The 19,322-nt window shown below is 49.9% G+C and overlaps 2 protein-coding genes across 4 annotated transcripts in view; one reads left to right on the forward strand and one right to left on the reverse strand.

The window, feature by feature from the left end:
* The window catches only part of HMOX2 (heme oxygenase 2), a 31,931-nt gene extending 28,021 nt beyond the window's left edge, over positions 1–3,910 (reverse strand). For all 3 annotated transcript variants that reach the window (XM_081554862.1, XM_081554864.1, XM_081554861.1), the window contains exon 1: positions 3,835–3,910. The gene's annotated coding sequence lies outside the window, so the exon portion shown is untranslated. The remainder of the gene's footprint in view (positions 1–3,834) is intronic.
* A 7,799-nt stretch (positions 3,911–11,709) lies between these two features.
* NMRAL1 (NmrA like redox sensor 1) lies at positions 11,710–17,971 on the forward strand. The gene is made up of 6 exons (XM_081554868.1): positions 11,710–11,937; positions 12,065–12,138; positions 12,287–12,525; positions 15,047–15,296; positions 16,446–16,636; positions 17,664–17,971. The coding sequence occupies exons 2-6, from the start codon at positions 12,099–12,101 to the stop codon at positions 17,841–17,843; spliced, it is 900 nt and encodes a 299-aa protein (XP_081410994.1). The 5' UTR covers positions 11,710–11,937; positions 12,065–12,098; the 3' UTR covers positions 17,844–17,971.
* The last annotated feature ends 1,351 nt before the right edge of the window (positions 17,972–19,322 follow it).

Here is a 19,322-nt window from a genome sequence, read left to right on the forward strand (position 1 = left end):
TCTAGGCACCCAAGACTTGAAGGTTCATCAAGTATTAACTTCATTTTTCAGACACAGAAACTGCAGATCAAGGGGTTTAAATGTTTTTCTCATGATCAAAAATACTCCACAGCTTCCTTTGGGGGAGAAATGAACCATTTATTTGTCACTCTTTGTAATACAAATTAACACGTATGTATTTGGAAAACATACATGCATATGTAAAACAATATTATCTAGTGCTGAATAGCTGTTTATGAGTGAAAATAATGGTTACAAATTGATTAATCAGCTCAATTTTGTTCTTAACAATTCAATCATTTTGAAGTGCAAACAAAAAGTCAGTGTATCTGTAGACTTTCACAGGGATACTTAAGCACATACTTGAAAAAAGAACCCTCCTCAATGAATGCAAGAAGACACACAATTCTGATGCAATTCCTACTCCATAAGCCAACTATTCATTGGAAGGACTGACGCTGAAGCTCCAATACTCTGGCCACCGTGATGCAAGAGCCGATTGACTGGAAAAGACCCTGATGCTGGGAAAGTCTGAGGGAAGGAGGAGAAGGGGGCAACAGAGGGTGAGATGGTTGGATGGCATCACCAACTCAATCGACATGAGTTTGAGCAAACTCCAGGAGATAGTGAAGGACGGGAAGCCTGGCATGTTGCAATCCATGGGGTCCCAAAGAGTCAGACATGACTTAGTAAATGAACAACAACAAACTGACCAAACAGCCCTTGAATTACTATTAAAATACTTGCTTAAAAAAACTATCACATAGGGAAATGCATGTTTGCTAAAAGCCTTCTAAAATTACATCAAAGTGACATTAAAACCTGCTCACTGAAAAGAGCCTCATGAATTTAACTGCTGTTTTGAAACGCCTAGTTAAGGTTCAGAATGTTATCTTGTAAGGTCTGACTATAGATGTGGTTGATATGATGACCCAGAAAGTGTCCTTTGCTCCACTATAGTCAGCCAAGATCACAATTAAGATGCAGTCCTCTAATGGGCTGATTGTAAATGAACTCCCTTTACAATAGCTATGCACCTCTAAATTATCTACAGTGAATTCCAAAACCATTATTATTCTTAAATATGAAGACGCTGGTCATATAGAAAGGATTTATCAATAAATGTAATGCATATTCTGTAAACATATATAACATTGCTAGACTAGACCATCAACAATATTGCTATATTTCACTGGCTTTACAATGTGTAATATAACGGGAGACATTTTATGGTAAATAAATGAAGTCAACATGAAAAAGTAAACCAAACTGGAGTAAACAACATCACAGAGCACCTGAATGGTCACCAGAGTGAAATATCTTCACTATAAAAAACAGAAAGACCCCAGTATAGCAGTTATATTAACTGTTCCAATTAAAGATATGCACCCCCTCCTCCATTGTTGGCAAGAATTAATTGGTAATGGCACTGCTTCTCAGCAGGGCAAAAATATCCTGAGAGATTATTCAGGTTACAACAAAAGACAGAGTTTTCATCCTCTGCTTTTACACAAACAAACCTAACAGATATAATAAAGTTAAAAAGCAAATAACCTTCACTGTGTTCAATACAAAAGGAGATGTGACTCAGATCTCTCAATTCTCCCATTAACTACTATCAGAATAAGAGACTGAATTAAGTGTGTACTTAAAATTTTTTAGTTAACTATGGCCAGTAATAAACAAGGAGGTAATTTATGGTTCAAATTTTTCATCTTTTCTCTCCAAGGAGTTATAGCTAAATTCTAAATTTTATACTGGAGAATTCCCTGGTGGTCCAATGATTAGGACACCACAGTTTCACAGCCGAGGGCATGGGTTCCAATCCTGGTCGGGGAACTATGCTGAAATATACAATTCTAATATTCGAAAGTATCTTCCTCCTAGATGAATGATATTTTGGTTTTTGCTGCAAACCTGATACACAGCCCAACTGTTCTCTGAAGAGAGCCAGCTTTTAAAAAGAAACCAAAAAATCAAGGTAGCCCAAAGGCCCCGGCTGTTTTGCTTTTTGACAGACTCAACGAGCGTAAACCAAAGGTGATGAATAATTTACTTTCTGTATTTCATCTTATCCTTGGCATTGTCATTTCTGGAGTAGCTCATACTCCTGACTCTGGAGACTCACAGACTATCGTTTTACTGGCCCAGACAACGGGGAAATCACAGATTCTTCATCTTCACATCCTCAGTCAGATGAAGAGACTCAACAAGTGTGTCCTTCAAATCCCCACACCCTCACCAGTGTTTTGGCTTAGCTGCGTGAGTGCTCATTTGCTCATTCGAGTCTGACTATTTGCAACTCCATGGTCTGCAGCCCGCCACGCTCCTCTGTCCATGGTCTTTCCCAAGCAAGAATACTGGAGTGGGTTGCCATTTCCTTCTCCAGGGAATCTTTCCGAACTAGGGATAGAACCCACATCTCCTGCCTTGGCAGGCAGATTGTTTACCACAGAGCCACCTGGGAAGCCTCTGGCTGAGCTACTGTATTTGAAAAAATTTCCCAGTTTCACCAAGTAAACTTGGAAATGATCAACCGAACTGTGAGCTCCTGGTAAGCTTGTGATGTTTCTTAAAAAAAAAAAAAAGCTAAAGAATAAAACACAGATTTACTCATTTATATTCCTTATCCCCCCCCTCAAAAAAGAAAAACTAAAAATTTTAATGTGGCAGTTAAAATTTTAATCAAAATACCCTGGCTAATGCCATAACAGAAACTGAAATACATAAAACCAGTAAGCTCCTGTTTCCTTTTACTTGGGAGGACAGTTTAGGGTGAGGGGAAAGACTGTCTAGTTTAAATAACATAAATCCATTTCCACTCTAGGAAAAAGCATGGAATCTGGGGGCAGACAACCGGGTACAAGACCACCTGAGCCATTTTCCTGATTGCCAGATGCAGGTTAAGCTTCCGAATTCCAGTCATCATTAACCCCATTTCACAAGTGGGAAAAGCTATCAACTCACAGGGTTTTGTTAGGGGCTGAGAGTGAGAGGGCTTCCTAAGCTCTAGAGTACTGTAGGGTGTTTCTCTTTTTTCAACCATGCTCCACCTCGTGCGGGTCATGGGAGCCAACGATACAACACGATAAAGATGAACAGCCACAAGCTACAGCAACCAGTTCACCAGAAGTCATTAAAATGACAAGACGCAGACAGGCCTTGTGCTAAGACTGTGCAAGGCGGTCCTGACAGCTTTTACAGGGCAATTAGCACACCGAGGGCACCGCTCTTGTGAGGTGTCAGGTAGACCCCCTGCCAGACTAACCAGCTGCCCCTGACGTTGGTCCTTTGCAACCTGGCGGCCGCGGGTCACTTGGGAAGTCACGACAGGACTCAAAGGGCCCTTCAGACAGAGGTGAGTCAGGAGGAGGAAGGTCAGAGCCCGGTCCGCGCCAACAGCCTGGGCACGACACTCGGACGCCGGGCCAGGTCCGGGTCCTCGCCGGCCCAAAGTGGACCGAAGTGAGGGCTGGGCTGCAGGCCCGGCAGGAACGCCAAGTCCTCCTGCGGCGACCCGGGGGCCGCGTCACCTCCTGTGGGGCGCAGGAGACGCCGGCAGGGGGTGTGCCCCCACGAGGACCGACGCGAACGAGCGGCTCAGGCCTCCCTGGGCCTCTGAAACGCCGTCTGGGAAGCGAGGTCCTCCCTCCCGGCCCCCGGCCGCCCCGCTCGCCGCCTCCCGGCCGCCCCTCGCCCCGGCCCGTCCGGGCTTCCTCAGGCGGGCGCCGGGGAGCAGCGGGCCGTGCCGGCCGAGCCGAGTTCCCGAGAGCCGGGAGTGGCCAGGCTCGCGGAGGAGCCCCGAGGGAGGCCCGGCAGAGCACCGACACTCACCGGCCGCGGGTCCCCTCCGGCGTCCGTCAGCACCGCGTCCGCGCGTCAGTCAGCGACTCGCTCCGGCGCCGCGACCGCCGCAGCCGAGCAAGCGGCCCGACGTGCGCACGCAGCGGGGGCGGGGCCTGCGCAGGACACGCCCCTGCGGCGGGCACGCGGCAGCCTCCTCGCGCGCTGGTCTGCGGCGGAAGTTGAAGTGCGGGTGGCTGAGTTCTTCCCTTCGTGAGAGGGGGTGTTTATGAGCGCGTCTCTGGGCTCTTCGTGCTCTTTATCACCACCGCTTCAAGCTTATCTCGCGCGTTCTCCTCCTGTCCCATCTGTTTCAGCCTCACTGGTTTCCTGTCATTTCTTGAACCATCCAACTGGCTTCAGGACTGATATTGTCCGATGTGGGCAAAGGTGTGGGGAATGTTGTAGTTCGCAATAGGCATGCTCTTTGATCTAGTACTTCCATTTCTGGGTAGCTTTTTCTGGAGAAACGCAAGAACCCAAAGAGACACAAACAAGCAAGTTCATTGCAACAGCATTTCGGTGAAAACCTTGAAAGAGCCTGAACGTCATCAAAAGACGATGTGGGATGGTTGGTTGACAGGGGCACATCTCCCTATTCAAAAGAGTTGTGCCGGATAAAAAGGAATGGCAGGGTATTCCCTGGCAGTCCAGTGGGAACTAGGATCCCGCAAAAAAAAAGGTGGGGGGAGGGCAGACACTGCCTTAAGGGAGGCAATCAAGTAGAAGGGGGTTAGAAAAGCAAGTTGTAGGAAAATACAAAAATACATTCAGAGGACTTCCCTGGTGGTCCTCTAGTATGCATTGTGTATCTGCATTATGCATTAACCAGACCTCCCCAGGGGCAGAAATACCTGATCAACCATAAAGATCAATTTTTCTCCTGCTGCTGGCCATGAAACTCCTGAGATAATAACATTCCTTTCTCAATCTTGTAAGGAGTCAGGATGTAGATATCTTAGGGCAGTATTGGGCTGCACCTTATTAATGTTACTAGATATATTACTTGTATTCTGCCTATTTTATGAGATTGAGGTTTCTTGCATTACCAGACCTGTGACTGAGCCTGGGATAAAATTAATGACAATTAAACAGCTTGAGGTTTCTTGTATTACCAGATGTGTGACTGAGCCTCGGATAAAATTAATGACAATTAAACAACTTGAAACAATTGACCTTATAGATGATTCTATAAGATCAATGATGGCAATCTTGTAACTCTAGATATGGGAAGAAGCAGCAAGCAAGAGCCATTTCCCTGACAATGACCAACCGTAAGACAGGTGGTCCAGAGGCTTATGGCTATTCTTAACAGGGCCTTTGTCAGCCCACAAAGGGCCCCTTAAGAGTAGCCAAACAAAGATCCATATAGTCAAGGCTATGGTCTTCCCAGTGGTCACATGCAGTTGTGCATGCTGGACTGTAAAGAAGGCAGAGCACCAAAGAATTGATGCCTTCAAACTGTGATGCTGGAGAAGACTCCTAAGAGTCCCTTGGACAGCAAGGAGATCAAACTAATTAATCTTAAGGGAAGTCAACCCTGAATACTCCTTGGAAGGACTGATGCCAAAACTGAAGCTCCAGTATTTTGGTCACTTGATGTGAACAGCCAGCTCATTGGAAAAGTCCCTGAAGCTGGGAAAGATTGAGGGCAGAAGGAGAAGAGGGCATCTGAGGATGAGATGGTTGGATGGCATCACTGATGCAATGGACATGAACTTGGGCAAACTTTGGGAGATGGTGAGGGACTGGGAGGCCTGGCGTGATGCAGTCCGTGGGGTCACAAAGAGTTGGACATGACTGGGCAACTGAACAACACCAATAGGACCTAGTCCACTAATAGCACATTGAATGGCCTATTGATGAAATTCTGACCTGAGAATGAGCATTCCTAGTACCAGGGGACAAACTATTCATAAAATGCCTCCCGAACTTTGGTTGAAGTTGAGATCAAAAAGGAAAGAACTGTAAAATAAAGAATGTTGCCCACCATCCAGTTCTACAGGAATTGAGTCACGATAGTCACTGACCTACAACACACCCTGAAATGGTGAAGATGGGGATGAGGCACTTTGTGCTCTAGGAAAACTGGCAGAAATGACCCTCAGGTAGATATTTTCAGGAGAAATTTTTATGAACCCAGTTTCTTGTATCTTCCCATACTTGGAAATGCACTAAAACCATTCACTAAGATAGCTGTTCCTCATGAATAGCAATAACTTTCTCCCAAGATGTGTGCTTGATTGCCTGTGCATGTGTGCTAAGTCCCTTCAGTCGTGTCTGACCCTTTTTGACCCCATGGACTGTAACCCATCAGGCTCCTCTGTCCATGGGATTCTCCAGGTAAGAATACTGGAGTGGGTTGCCATGCCCTCCTCCAGGGAATCCCAACCCAGGGATTGAACTTGCTTCTCTTATGTCTCTTGCGTTGGCAGGTGGGTTCTTTACTACTAGTGCCACATAGGAAAACTGTAACCTGTAACCTTTTCTCAAAATCACACCCTTATCTCTTCAGAACAGTTCTCAGAGCTCAGGTTGACTGGAATAACATTTTCCATTTCTTTCTTAGATTGGCTATTGTTTAATTTTTTTAGTCAACAATCCCTCCTATTTTTTTATATTTAAAATTTTTTCTGTTTTATTTTTTTAACTACAAAATGTTATCTTTGGGGCTTCTTGGTGGTCCAGTGGCTAAGACTCCACCCTCCCAATGCAGAGGGCCCAGGTTTGATTCCTAATCAGGGAACTAGATCCCACATGCTGTAACTAAGACCCTGTGCGGCTGAATAACATTCTTTAAAAAACAAACAAATGTTATCTTTCTACACATTTCTGTTTAGGCGTGTAAATGCATCCAAAAGAGGGAAGGTTTACACACTAGAATGACAGAGGGGTGGGAAAGCTCATTTGTGCTATGTATCTGTACCATTTAAATTTTTTATGAGAATGAATAATTGAGTCATGCAAAATCAAATTGAAAAGGATGAATCTTGGGACTTCACTGGTGGTCCAGTGATTGAGACTCTGAGCTTCCACTGCAGGGGACATGGGTTCGATCCCTGGTTGGGGAACCAAGATCCCACATGCAGCAGAGCAACTAAGCCTGCATACGAAACTACTGAACCTGCGTGCTGCAACTAGAGAGTCCTTGCAAAAGATCCCGCATGCTGCAACTAAGACCGGACACAGCCAAACAAATATTTTAAAATAGATAAGTAAAAGAATGAATTTTAAGACTGCCTGCTGTCCCAAACATGCATACATAAAATTGAACTAAACCAAGTGGCAGTGATTGGAGAAGGGGTTGCCTCAAGAGTTCCAATGAGATAACGTGGTCCTAAGTCTGTGTCTGACACGTAGGAGAAGCCCAGAGAAGAGTTCTCACTGTTATCATCATTAGTACATGGGCTGGCTGGACTGACAAGTGCTTTGCAGGAAGTCCTTTGTCAGATATAAGGTCCCACAGGAGGTGCTGAGTCATGGCTGAGCTAATGCCAGTCAGTCACCAAATCTTTTCCCTTAGGCCTCAGGGAACCCCCTGAGGTGGGCTTCAAGAAACAAGACCTTTGCCCAAGCTGCTGGTCTGCCCACTCACTTCGGGACAGCTCCCTGGTACCAGCACCACTGACCAGAAGCCGGGGGCAGAGATTCTCTTCTCTGCCACTCACTGTCTGCACTGATTTCCAAGCTTTGGGTTCAGTTATGCCAAAGGGCATTGGAGTTACTCAAGTCCCAGTATAGGAGGCTCCTCTCAAACCCAGCGACCAGGGCTGATCAACTTCATGGGCCTGTAACTAGAGCAATCATACTGGGTCCTCAGGCTCAGAAGGATCGTGGGCTTGGTTTAGGTTCTGCAACCACAGTCTTGAAATTCTCGGTAATTTTTAAACAATGGGTCCCACATTTTCTTTTTGCACTGCACCCTACACAATATGCAGCTGGTCCTGAGACTTTCCTGGTGGTCCAGTGGTTAAGACACACCCTTCCACTCACTGCATGTGACATGGGTTTGATCCCTGGTCTGGAAATTAAGATTCCAGATACTGTGGGGTGAAGCTGAAAAAAAAAAAGATTTCTGCAGCTGGTCCCATTGAGGATCTTCTTGTTTGGATTTATTTCCTTAAAGTGGAGACCTCAGAATATCAAGTTTTGTGGTTTAACCCACACAGTTGAAGAAAAGTCTCATCTTTTATCAGAATAATATGCACTTGGGTTCCATTCAGTAAGTTATTGAGTTCCTACTAAATGCTGGATATTGTGCCAGGAGGGAGAGAGATAGAGATAAAAAAAGACATGGGGCCAACTCTTAGGAAGCCCTCAGTCTAATATGTTAGAGACCATATTGCCCGTGGAATAGAGATGGGAATGAAATAGTACCTATCCTATCCTAGGAGTCAGAGACGGCTTCCTGGAGGAAGTGATGGTTATGTGATGCATTAAGGAACGAGTAGGAGTTAGCCCTATCTAAGGTGGTGGGAGGAAGGTATTCAGTCTGAGCTCTGAGAATAACATAATAGGCTGTGGAGGAGGCAATGCAAGGTTTATGCAAGATAAACATTCTATTTAGATGACATCTTCACTTATAGACACAAATGTGTATTTATTAACATAAATACATGCATTTTAAAATACATAATGACCACTATTTTACATATATAAAATACACATTACTTCGTGGGTCATTTCCACCACTAAATTCGGGAAAATGACACCAGTTTTAGTTTGATTTCCCTGTAACTCCAGTGCCTAGTAAATGTTTAGACCAGTTCAGTTCAGTTCAGTCACTCAGTCGTGTCCGACTCTTTGCGACCCCATGAATCGCAGCACGCCAGGCCTCCCTGTCCATCACCAACTCCCAGAGTTTACCCAAACCCATGTCCATCAAGTCGGTGATGCCATCCAACCATCTTATCCTCTGTCGTCCCCTTCTCCTCCTGCCCGCAGTCCTTCCCAGCATTAGGGTCTTTTCCAATGAGTCAACTCTTCGCATGAGGTGGCCAGAGTATTGGAGTTTCAGCTTCAACATCAGTCCTTCCAATGAACACCCAGGACTGATCTCCTTTAGGATGGACTGGTTGGATCTCCTTGCAGTCCAAGGGACCCTCAAGAGTCTTCTCCAACACCACAGTTCAAAAGCATCAGTTCTTTGGTGCTCAGCTTTCTTCACCATCCAACTCTCACATCCATACATGACCGCTGGAAAAACCATAGCCTTGACTAGACGGACTTTTGTTGGCAAAGTAACGTCTCTGCTTTTCAATATGCTATCTAGGTTTGTCATAACCTTCCCTCCAAGGAGCAAGCGTCTTAATTTCATGGCTGCAATCACCATCAGCAGTGATTTTGGAGCCCCCCAAAATAAAGTCTGACACTGTTTCCACTGTTTCCCCATCTATTTCCCATGAAGTGATGGGACCAGATGCCATGATCTTAGTTTTCTGAACGTTGAGCTTTAAGCCAACTTTTTCACTCTTCTCTTTTACTTTCATCAAGAGGCTCTTTAGTTCTTCTTCGCTTTCTGCCATAAGGGTGGTGTCATCCGCATATCTGAGGTTATTGATATTTCTCCCAGCAATCTTGATTCCAGCTTGTGTTTCTTCCAGCCCAGCGTTTCTCATGATGTACTCTGCATATAAGTTAAATAAGCAGGGTGACAATATACAGCCTTGACGTACTCCTTTTCCTATTTGGAACCAGTCTGTTGTTCCATGTCCAGTTCTAACTGTTGCTTCCTGACCTGCATACAGGTTTCTCAAGAGACAGGTCAGATGGTCTGGTATTCCCTTCTCTTTCAGAATTTTCCACAGTTTATTGTGATCCACATGGTCAAAGGCTTTGGCATAGTCAATAAAGCAGAAATAGATGTTTTTCTGGAACTCTCTTGATTTTTCGATGATCCAGCGGATGTTGGCCATTTGATCTCTGGTTCCTCTGCCTTTTCTAAAACCAGCTTGAACATCTGGAAGCTCACGGTTCACGTATTGCTGAAGCCTGGCTTGGAGAATTGTGAGCATTACTTTACTAGCACGTGAGATGAGTGCAATTGTGCGGTAGTTTGAGCATTCTTTGGCATTGCCTTTCTTTGGGATTGGAATGAAAACTGACCTTTTCCAGTCCTGTGGCCACTGCTGAGTTTTCCAGATTTGCTGGCATATCGAGTGCAGCACTTTCACAGCATCATCTTTGAGGATTTGAAATAGCTCAACTGGAATTCCATCACCTCCACTAGCTTTGTTCATAGTGATGTTTTCTAAGGCCCACTTGACTTCACATTCCAGGATGTCTGGCTCTAGGTGAGTGATCACACCATCGTGATTATCTGGGTTGTGAAGATCTTTTTTGTACAGTTCTTCTGTGTATTCTTGCCACCTCTTCTTAATATCTTCTGCTTCTGTTAGGGCCATACCATTTCTGTCCTTTATCGAGCCCATCTTTGCATGAAATGTTCCCTTGGTATCTCTAATTTTCTTGAAGAGATCTCTAGTCTTTCCCATTCTGTTGTTTTCCTCTATTTCTTTGCATTGATCGCTGAGGAAGGCTTTCTTATCTCTCCTTGCTATTCTTTGGAACTCTGCATTCAGATGGGAATATCTTTCCTTTTCTCCTTTGCTTTTCGCTTCTCTTCTTTTCCCAACTATTTGTAAGGCCTCCTCAGACAGCCATTTTGCTTTTTTGCATTTCTTTTCCATGGGGATGGTCTTGATCCCTGTCTCCTGTCCAATGTCATGAACCTCTGTCCATAGTTCATCAGGCACTCTGTCTATCAGATCTAGTCCCTTAAATCTGTCACTTCCACTGTATGATCGTAAGGGATTTGATTTAGGTCATACCTGAATGGTCTAGTGGTTTTCCCTACTTTCTTCAATTTAAGTCTGAATTTGGCAATAAGGAGTTCATGATCTGAGCCACAGTCTGCTCCCGGTCTTGTTTTTGCTGACTGTATAGAGCTTCTCCATCTTTGGCTGCAAAGAATATAATCCATCTGATTTCGGTGTTGACCATCTGGTGATGTCCATGTGTAGAGTCTTCTCTTGTGTTGTTGGAAGAGGGTGTTTGCTATGACCAGTGAATATTTATTGAGTGACTACTTGTGCCAAGTACTATATTAGGTGCTGGGAAATTCAACCGTTAATGGAGACGAGTGCCTACTGTCATGAAGCTGACGTTCCTGGAGCGGTCGGTACACATTTTGGAATGAAGGGAGGGGGAAAAAAAAATGCTTTTATCCGAGCCAGCGGTAAAGTTCCAGAAGAGGAGAGGGTCATTTTTGAGTTTTAGTTGAACAACAAAGAAATATATATATATATATATATATATATATATATTTTTTTTTTTTAATACATATAATTTGTGAAATTCCCTGGTTGTCCGGTAGTTAGGACTCCTTGCTTCCCCTGCATGGGGACACCTGTTCCATCCCTGGTCGGGGAACTATCCCACATGCCTTGGGGAGTGGCCAAAAAAAAAAAAAAAAAGAAAAAGAGAAGAGAGAGAGATCTTTTCTGTTAAAAAGAATTCAAACCCAGGCAAGTAGTAGCAACCTCAAGAATGAGTCAGGCATACAAGAACTGAGACAGAGCCTTGGGTGTTAAGAGTCACGAATATAGATTTGTCTTTGGGCGACACCCATATCTCAAAGATCAGATGTTCAAGCAAAATAAAAATTATTTACTTATTCGTTTTTGCTTGGCGCAGTCGTCACCACCAGCATTGGCCTAAGCGTCCTCCTCTGCAAGTACATTTCGGTCAGACCCGATTGACGCAAATTCGGTTTACGTAGGCCCGGGATTGGCGGCTCCAGACCTTCGGCCGAGTTCGCCGAGTCGGGACGAACCATCTGTGCCCGCGGAGGGGGGTGGCGTCTCCGCTTCGCGCAGAGTCAGGGCCCGGACGGCGGGGATTCGGAAGCAGCCCAGCCTTGGGTCCGTTCACGCAGGATATCTGGGAAAGCGTGGCTTTGCCAGGTTGCAACTGGAACTGAGGGCGAGGGTCGGCGCCACACGTAGGCTTGCATCCCCCTCCGCCGTGGACCTGGCTGCAGACCCACGGGTCCCCAGTTCACGGACCGTTTCACACCTAGGCCTCCACTGGGAGGTACAGCTGGTCTGGGGGACCCGGGAGCGGGGTGCGGGTAGGGCCCGGGAGCCGGTCCGAACTGCCCCCTGGGGCGTACGCGACGCCCGCGCCCCTTCGCCTACTCTGCGCCTCTCACTGCCCCTAGACCCCTCGGGACCAGACCTCCCGCTCCCGCTCTCATGGCGGACAAGAAGCTGGTGGTGGTGTTTGGAGCCACAGGTAAGCGAAACCCCAAAAGGAGGCGCTGGACCCCTCACCCAGGACAGCCCGGGGGTCCGGCCGGCCCGGCCCCCCAGCGCTAGGGGCGCCACCCTCGGCAGGCCTCCCATGCAGGTTCCACCTCGCCGGTCTTTCTGATTCTCTGCAGGTGCCCAGGGGGGCTCAGTGGCCCGGACGCTCCTGGAAGATGGGACATTTAGGGTCCGAGTGGTGACCCGGGACCCTGGGCAGAGGGCAGCGAAGCAGCTCAGGCTGCAAGGTGCAGAGGTAGTGCGAGGAGACCAGGACGACGAGGCCAGCATGGAGCTGGCCCTGAGCGGGGCTCACGCCACCTTCATTGTGACCAACTACTGGGAGAACTGCAGCCAGGAGCAGGAGGTCAAGCAGGTGAGGGCAGGCCGCAGGGCGTCGGGAGAGAGTGGGGAGATCAGGGCAGGAGCCCGGCATCTTCAAAGAGCTCCCAGGTCTCTCTGCTGGTCCTTGCAGGGCAGCTCTGACTTGTCAGAGAGGGGCTACCCCCTGCCTGTGATGACGGACACTGCAACCTTTCCCCTCCTCTTCCATGCAGCCCTCCTAGACTTTGATAAGGGCAGGAGGTGGCTTCTTCTTCATCCAATGACTTAAGATATCATTCATGTACCATACCGTTCACCCTTTTGAAGTGTATGGTTCAGTGTTTTTTCACATGTTCGCAAAGTTGTGCCGCCATCACCACTACTAATTCCAGAACATTTCATCACCCCCAAAAGAAAACACCATACCTGGTGGCAGTCCCTCCCCATTCCCCACTCCCCAGGCCCAGGCAACCATAATCTGCTTTATGTCATCCAGTGACTTCACATTTTCTAAACAACTCTGCTGACCCATAATTTTCTTAAAAGGTACACATTTTAATCGTACAATTTGATGAAATTTGAAGATAAATATACCCATATAACTGACTTCCCAGGTGGCACCAGTGGTAAAGAACCCAGCTGCCAATGCAGGACACGTAAGAGACATGGGTTCAATCCCTGAGTCAGGGAGATCCCCTGGAGGAGGGCATGGCAACCCACTCCAGTATTCTTGCCTGGAGAATCCCACGGACAGAGGAGACTGGCGGGCTACAGTCCATAGGGTCGCAGAGTCGGACACAGTTGAAGGCACTCAGCACACACACGGAGAAGGCAATGGCACCCCATCCAGTACTCTTGCCTGGGAAATCCCAGGGACAGAGGAGCCTGATGGGCTGCCGTCCATGGGGTCGCGAAGAGTCGGACATGACTGACACGACTTAGCAGCAGCAGCAGTAGCACACACACAGCACACATACCCATGGAACTACCATTCTAATCAAAATATGGTGGTGAGGGACAGGAAAGCCTGGCGTGCTGCAGTTCATGGGGTCACAAAGAGTCGGACATAGCTTGGCAACTGAACAGGAACAACAATCAAAGTATAACACATCATCATCATTCCCCAAATCTGCCATGTCCCTTTTTAGATGTTTCATGTTTCTCTTTATGTTTTCCACCCAGCTTCTCTCTGGTCAGTGGCTGTTGAGCCCAGGCTGCTGTGGGAGGGATGTGAGACGAACATGCATCTTTTTAAAATCTCCTGGAAGGTGGAGACACTTGCAGTGAGCCTGTCACATAGCAGGTGCTTGGGTGTTTGTAGAAGGTATGACTGGTGCAGTCAAGGTTCCAGGGCTGAGACCCCCTGGCCGTCGGCTTTCAGTCCTGCCTCGTCCACAGCTCCCCACCGCCTTGGCTGTGGACATGACTTCCTTGAGCTGGTCTGTCTTTCTCCCATGTAAAGGGTAGCTTTAGTGGACCACTTTGGTCCATAAAGGGAAGCTGGACTGGACCACTGGTCTCTTTGTTTTTAACCTTGAGCCTTTCTTCAGTTGCTGTCTTAACCTGGAAGCCCATCTCAGACAGTGGACAAAGACAGCTTTTCTGGTTCATGCTGATCCCGCACCTGCGCCATAACAAATGACCACAAGCCAGGTGGCTTAAAACAACAGGAATTTATTCTCTCCCAGCTCTGAAGTCCAGGAGTCCAACAGCAGGTGTTGGCCCTGCCCTGTCTGGAGGCTTGCCTCTTCCGGCGTCCGGTGGTGCCGGCTCTCCATGTGGTCACATCACTCCGGGCTCTGCCTCTGTCTTCACGCGGCCTCTCCTCTTCTCCCTGTCTCCTCTTCCATCTCTCATAAGGACACATGTCATTGGGTTGAGGGCCCACCAGGGTTATCCATGATGATCTCAAATTTCTTAACTTAAAAAATATCTGCAGAGACCCTTTCCCAAACGATGTGATATTCATAGGTTCTGGCGGATAGGAGGTGGACATATCTCTTGGGAGGCCACCATCCAGCACCCTACGCAGCCTTGTGCAGCAGATGGTCTGTCTCCATTTAACCGACGAGGCCAGAGCAATTAGACCCTTTGTCCTGGAAGGCACAGCCAGGGCGCTGCAGAGCCAGCCTGGAGCCCAGGTGTCTTGTGTGCTGAACCACTGAGCCATAGTGCTTCCCTAGGGGATGACTGGGGCTCTCCAAGGAAGACGGCACAGCACGGGGACAAGATGCTGTCTGAGCACAGGCAGGGACGGGAAGCCTCTGTGCGCCCTGTCCCAGGTGGCACACGGTGGACTTTGGTCGCGTACCCTGGAAGGTGGGACAACCTGGATGATCCAGAGAAGGGGCGCTAAGGCTTTGTGGCCAGTGGGAGGCTTATAATCCTGGGGTAGATGTGATGCTGTGGGAGCCGCACAAGAAAGGGGGAGCCTTATCAGAGGGGTTAGTGGCCTGTGGCTCATGGCACCGAGCACAGTGGCCTCTGGGGTGGGAGAGCCAGGGCCGTGATGGGGACACACACCCTTCCTCTGAGCTTTGTGGCTTCTCCCTTCCTGCCTGCCCGCCCGCCAGGGAAAGCTGCTGGCCGATCTGGCCAAGCGCCTGGGCCTGCACTATGTGGTCTACAGCGGCCTGGAGAACATCAAGAAGCTAACGGCAGGGAGACTGACAGCAGGACACTTTGACGGCAAAGGGGAGGTGGAGGAGTATTTCCGGGACATCGGCGTCCCCATGACCAGCGTGCGGCTGCCCTGCTATTTTGAGAACCTCCTCTCCTACTTCCTGCCCCAGAAAGCCCCAGATGGGAAGAGCTACTTGCTGAGTGAGTGTGCTCCTTCGGGCATCTGCTGGCAACATGCAGAGCCACGGTGGCCCAGAGAGCGGGCTTGTCCTCCAAGGGCTCCAGGTCCAAGCCCTGGCCCTCTCACAATAGACCCATGACTCTGCTGGGCCTCCGTGTCCTGTCCCGTGAGACGGGCATGACCCAGACTTCCCCAGGGAAGATCTGCCCAGTGCGGGGATGCTGTGCTGTGTCTGTCAGAGAGCTTTGCAGAAACGAGCGTGGTTCTTATTTCTGCTTCAACAATGAGGAGAGGGTTTAGAGGGCTAGGTCCAGTTGTAGATTTCCCAGGGGTAGGAAAGCACTTTCTTCTCAGTGCCCGTCTGCAAATCTGCAGCCAGCTTGGAGGGTGCCGTGTCCGACCTGTGTCCTGCCGCCGGCAGGGCAGCGGGACAGCGCAGGAGGCTCGGCAGGCAGAGCGGGAGGGGTCAGCGCCCTCCCCTGGCTCTTCACCTCTGCGTGAACCCCACTCACCCTCCCTGGGGCAGAGCCTGGGCCTGGTGTTGGCACCCTGACAACACCCTTTACAGTTTGCAGAGCCATTGTCAGAGAGTCACCTGTGTTCCATCACTGAGCCGAAGTTCCATCCCCACAGGCTCCTGGGTGGTCTGAATGGGCAGCCGTGGAAACTTTATAGGCAGGGCCGGAGGGCTCCAGGTGCCTCGTCTAGACAGAGCTCTGTCTCTCCATCCCAAAAGCCACACCGCAGCCAGTAGAGTCTCTTGTTAACACATTTATCAGCACCCACAACGCTGCCCTGGGCTCAGCCCCGGCCTTGGCCAACCGAGCTTTCTTGCTGGTGTTTGGAGCACCCTCCATGGGAGTCCACGTCAGGAACTGGGGTTTGCACCCATTGTTGGGCAGGGCACGTTTCAAAGCCCTTTGCTTTCCTTCTGCTTGTTCCCGTCTTAGGCCTGACGGGTGGCAGGCCTGGAGTTCTCCCTGGCCCAGCTCCCAGGATTTGAACGGCCTGCCAGTGGCAGAGCTCCATTGTGTCCCGTTTCCTGACTCAGTTCTCCTGCTGACCCTGGGGTGTCTGAATTAGGCCAGGTGCTGACTCATGTGCCAACCAGCTGGTGGAGACTGACCCCTCAAGAGATACAGGCCAGCACATCCCTCTCCCTCTCCCAGGCTTGCCCATGGGTGACGTGCCCATAGACGGCATGTCCGTGACCGACCTGGGTCCCGTGGTGCTCAGCTTGCTAAAGACACCAGAGGAGTACGTCGGCAGGAACATCGGGCTCAGCGCCTGCAGGCACACGGCGGAGGAGTACGCCGCCCTGCTCACCAAGCACACTGGCAAGGCGGTGCACAATGCCAAGGTGAGAGGCCCGGCGGGACGCGGAAGCCCCATCCCGGGGGCTTTGCGGGTAGCAGGGGAGTGGCATCCAGGGCTGCCCCGCGCTCTGAGCAGCACAAAGCCAAGTTCATCCTCAGAGAAGGCTGATGTCGTGCTGTTCTCAGGAGTGAAGTGCGGCTGCCGAGTGAGATGTCTGGCTCTGGCAGAGGGTCAAGTGGCCAGAAAGGGCTCTAGGAAGAGGGCCCAGCAGGGGCCCAAGCAAGGAGGGAGAGCACGGGGTGTCTTGGGCTCCTCTGGTGGAGGGGAAGGAGGCCGGAGTAGGCCCTGTCCAGCCCCTTTTCTTAGCCTGGCACAGTCCCCTCCTTCCCTCACCTACCCTGTCCTCCTGTCCAGACCCCTGGGTTTGTTTCTTCTTCTCGAGAGTCTGGGATACTCAGAGTCATTAAATGACACAAACCACCCACAGAGCCTCCCAGACGCAAGCAGAGCAGTAAAGGGGGAGAGGCCACAGCAGGACACGTTTTGGGCTGATTTTGCTCCCAGCCCTTAACACCCACCTGTGTGTGACCAGAGGCCCAGCCCCTGGCCCCTCTCTGCCTCGGTTTCTTCATCTGTAAAGGGAGCGTATCCTGTCCTCAGGCTTCTGTGAAGACTGAACGGAATAACTGATGTAGACGCTCCCTTGGCACAATGAATGCTCTAGAAAACGTGCACTAAATGGCTGTGTATTACTATCTAAACAAAGAAAGCCTGAGGCAATCATGGAGGGTGTGGGAGCCAAGGAGTTAAGGTTCCGTTTGGTCAGGAAAGGGGAACAGCTTTGGTGTTTTGAGCAAGAAAGTGACGAAAGCAGAGTCCTGATGTGGAAGGGACTGAGACGTTTTCACCTCGTGATCTTGGAAGAACAGGATATAAGTTGCCCTGGAACAGTGGTTTTTGAAGTTTCATCTTTTTAGTAGCAACGGTTTTCAGATGAATTCAGGGGGACTGAGGTACCAACAGCGTGGTCGGGGTGCTGCTGACCCTAAGAGATGCCCCTCTGCTTGCAGACAAGCCCCGAGGACTACGAGAAGCTTGGCTTCCCTGGTGCCTGGGACCTGGCCAACATGTTCCGTTTCTATGCCCTGAAACCCGACCGCAACATCGAGCTGACCCTGAAGCTCAACCCCAAGGCCAGGACGCTGGACCAGTGGCTAGAGCAGCACAAAGGGGACTTTGCAGGGCTGTGACCCTGCCCACCTCTCAACCCTGTCTGGGGGGATGGGGGGTGCGGTCACAGTGACCCTCTCTTGTGTTACAAGAAAGTTTATTTTTTAAATAAAGGCCATTGTTCTCACAGATGGCTCCCAAAAGAAAAGCGCTTTGTTTCATGGTTTGGGGTTGGGGTGGCAGATGCTGGGGCACCAAGGACATGAAAATTCCAATAGGAAGCATCAAGTGCCCAGCCAAGTTGGGGGGGGCCAAGAGGACCCCCCCCCCCGCCTCCGGCCCTGCAGCCAAGGGCGACATCTGACACCCCTGCACACACACCCTTCCACTCCAGAACATCCGGTCATCCGCATGTTCCTTCTGAGTTTCAGGGCGGGAAAACCAGCCCCTTCTTCCTGTCTCTCTTCACCTGCCTCCTGGGCCCCCGGGTACAGCAGCCTTGACATGTGGTGATCTCAAAACATGCTGGTAAGAAACAAACCCTTGAAGGGACGTGACAGAGCTGTGGACCCGAGGCCACAAGAACTGAGCACTGTGGAGAAGAGGTGATGCTGTCCACAGCACAGGCAAGGAGGGGAAACCAGGGAAGTGACCACCCAGCCCTGCTTTGTGGGCAAAGCCCCCCAGGCATTTGGACGGCTTCTGTCTTTCGCTCACTATAGAGAGAAGCAAAGACCCAGAGGACACAGCCAGCGGGGAGACTGGTGTCTCTGGGCTTACAGGACGTCCACTGCAGTCTCTACTATCCTGCTCTGGCCTTGGGACCCACAGAGGCACTGAAAGAAGGGCTGCCAAATTCATTCGATCTGTTGATTCATAAGCACTTCTTCGACAACTTATCCAGTGTGCTGGACCCTAAATACAATATTAACCAGGAAAGTTATGCGCCCTGTCTTGAGTCTGGTTTAGCAGGAGAGCCAGATACCAATGTGCAGGATGACTGCAGACCGACATCAGGCTGCAGAGAGCATGAGGGATGAAGATCAGTGGAGGAGGGCCCACTTAGGGGCCCAGAGACAGCCTGAGGGAGCAGCTTCCCAGGAGGGTAGGAGGGAACAGACCTGATGACAGGCTTCCAAGCCCACCCGTATCAGCAGGAGAACACAACAGGTCCAGCCCTGTGATGTCCAAGTGCCACGGGCCCTCCAGAGGGGAGACTCACCTGCTGGGACCCTGACTCATGATGTCGGGACCCAGGAGTGGCCCTCAGTCGACACCAAGCCTGGGGAGAGCCCGCTGCGCCAGGTCCAGGGCGAGCTGCAGGGAGCTGAGGGCAGGTTCCGGCCGGTCTTGGCCATTTCACCAGGCCTCTTGGGGTGGGTTCCTCACCTGGTGCCCCCTGGCCAGGCTGCTGTGAAGACTACATGGGGGAACTGGGGAGAAGCAGCGTCTGACCCCCCAGGCCCCTCGTGGTCAGGCCTCACAAGCCTCCAGTGCCTTCCCCTGTCCACCCTCCTCCCAGCACTTCAAGTGCTCGACTCCCATCCACCTTTCCTCCT

Source organism: Giraffa tippelskirchi, chromosome 13 (assembly GCF_054371585.1).
Source record: "Giraffa tippelskirchi isolate mGirTip1 chromosome 13, T2T-mGirTip1v1.2.pri, whole genome shotgun sequence".
Classification (NCBI taxonomy): domain Eukaryota; kingdom Metazoa; phylum Chordata; class Mammalia; order Artiodactyla; family Giraffidae; genus Giraffa; species Giraffa tippelskirchi.

What these genes read in the sequence shown, in the direction of transcription:
- NMRAL1 (XM_081554868.1), top strand. Translation starts at nt 12,099, where the DNA reads ATGGCGGACAAGAAGCTGGTGGTGGTGTTTGGAGCCACAG. An exon ending in GGTGGTGTTTGGAGCCACAG is followed by an intron (nt 12,139 to 12,286) that starts GTAAGCGAAACC and finishes GATTCTCTGCAG; the next exon opens with GTGCCCAGGGGGGCTCAGTG. An exon ending in AGGCGGTGCACAATGCCAAG is followed by an intron (nt 16,637 to 17,663) that starts GTGAGAGGCCCG and finishes CTCTGCTTGCAG; the next exon opens with ACAAGCCCCGAGGACTACGA.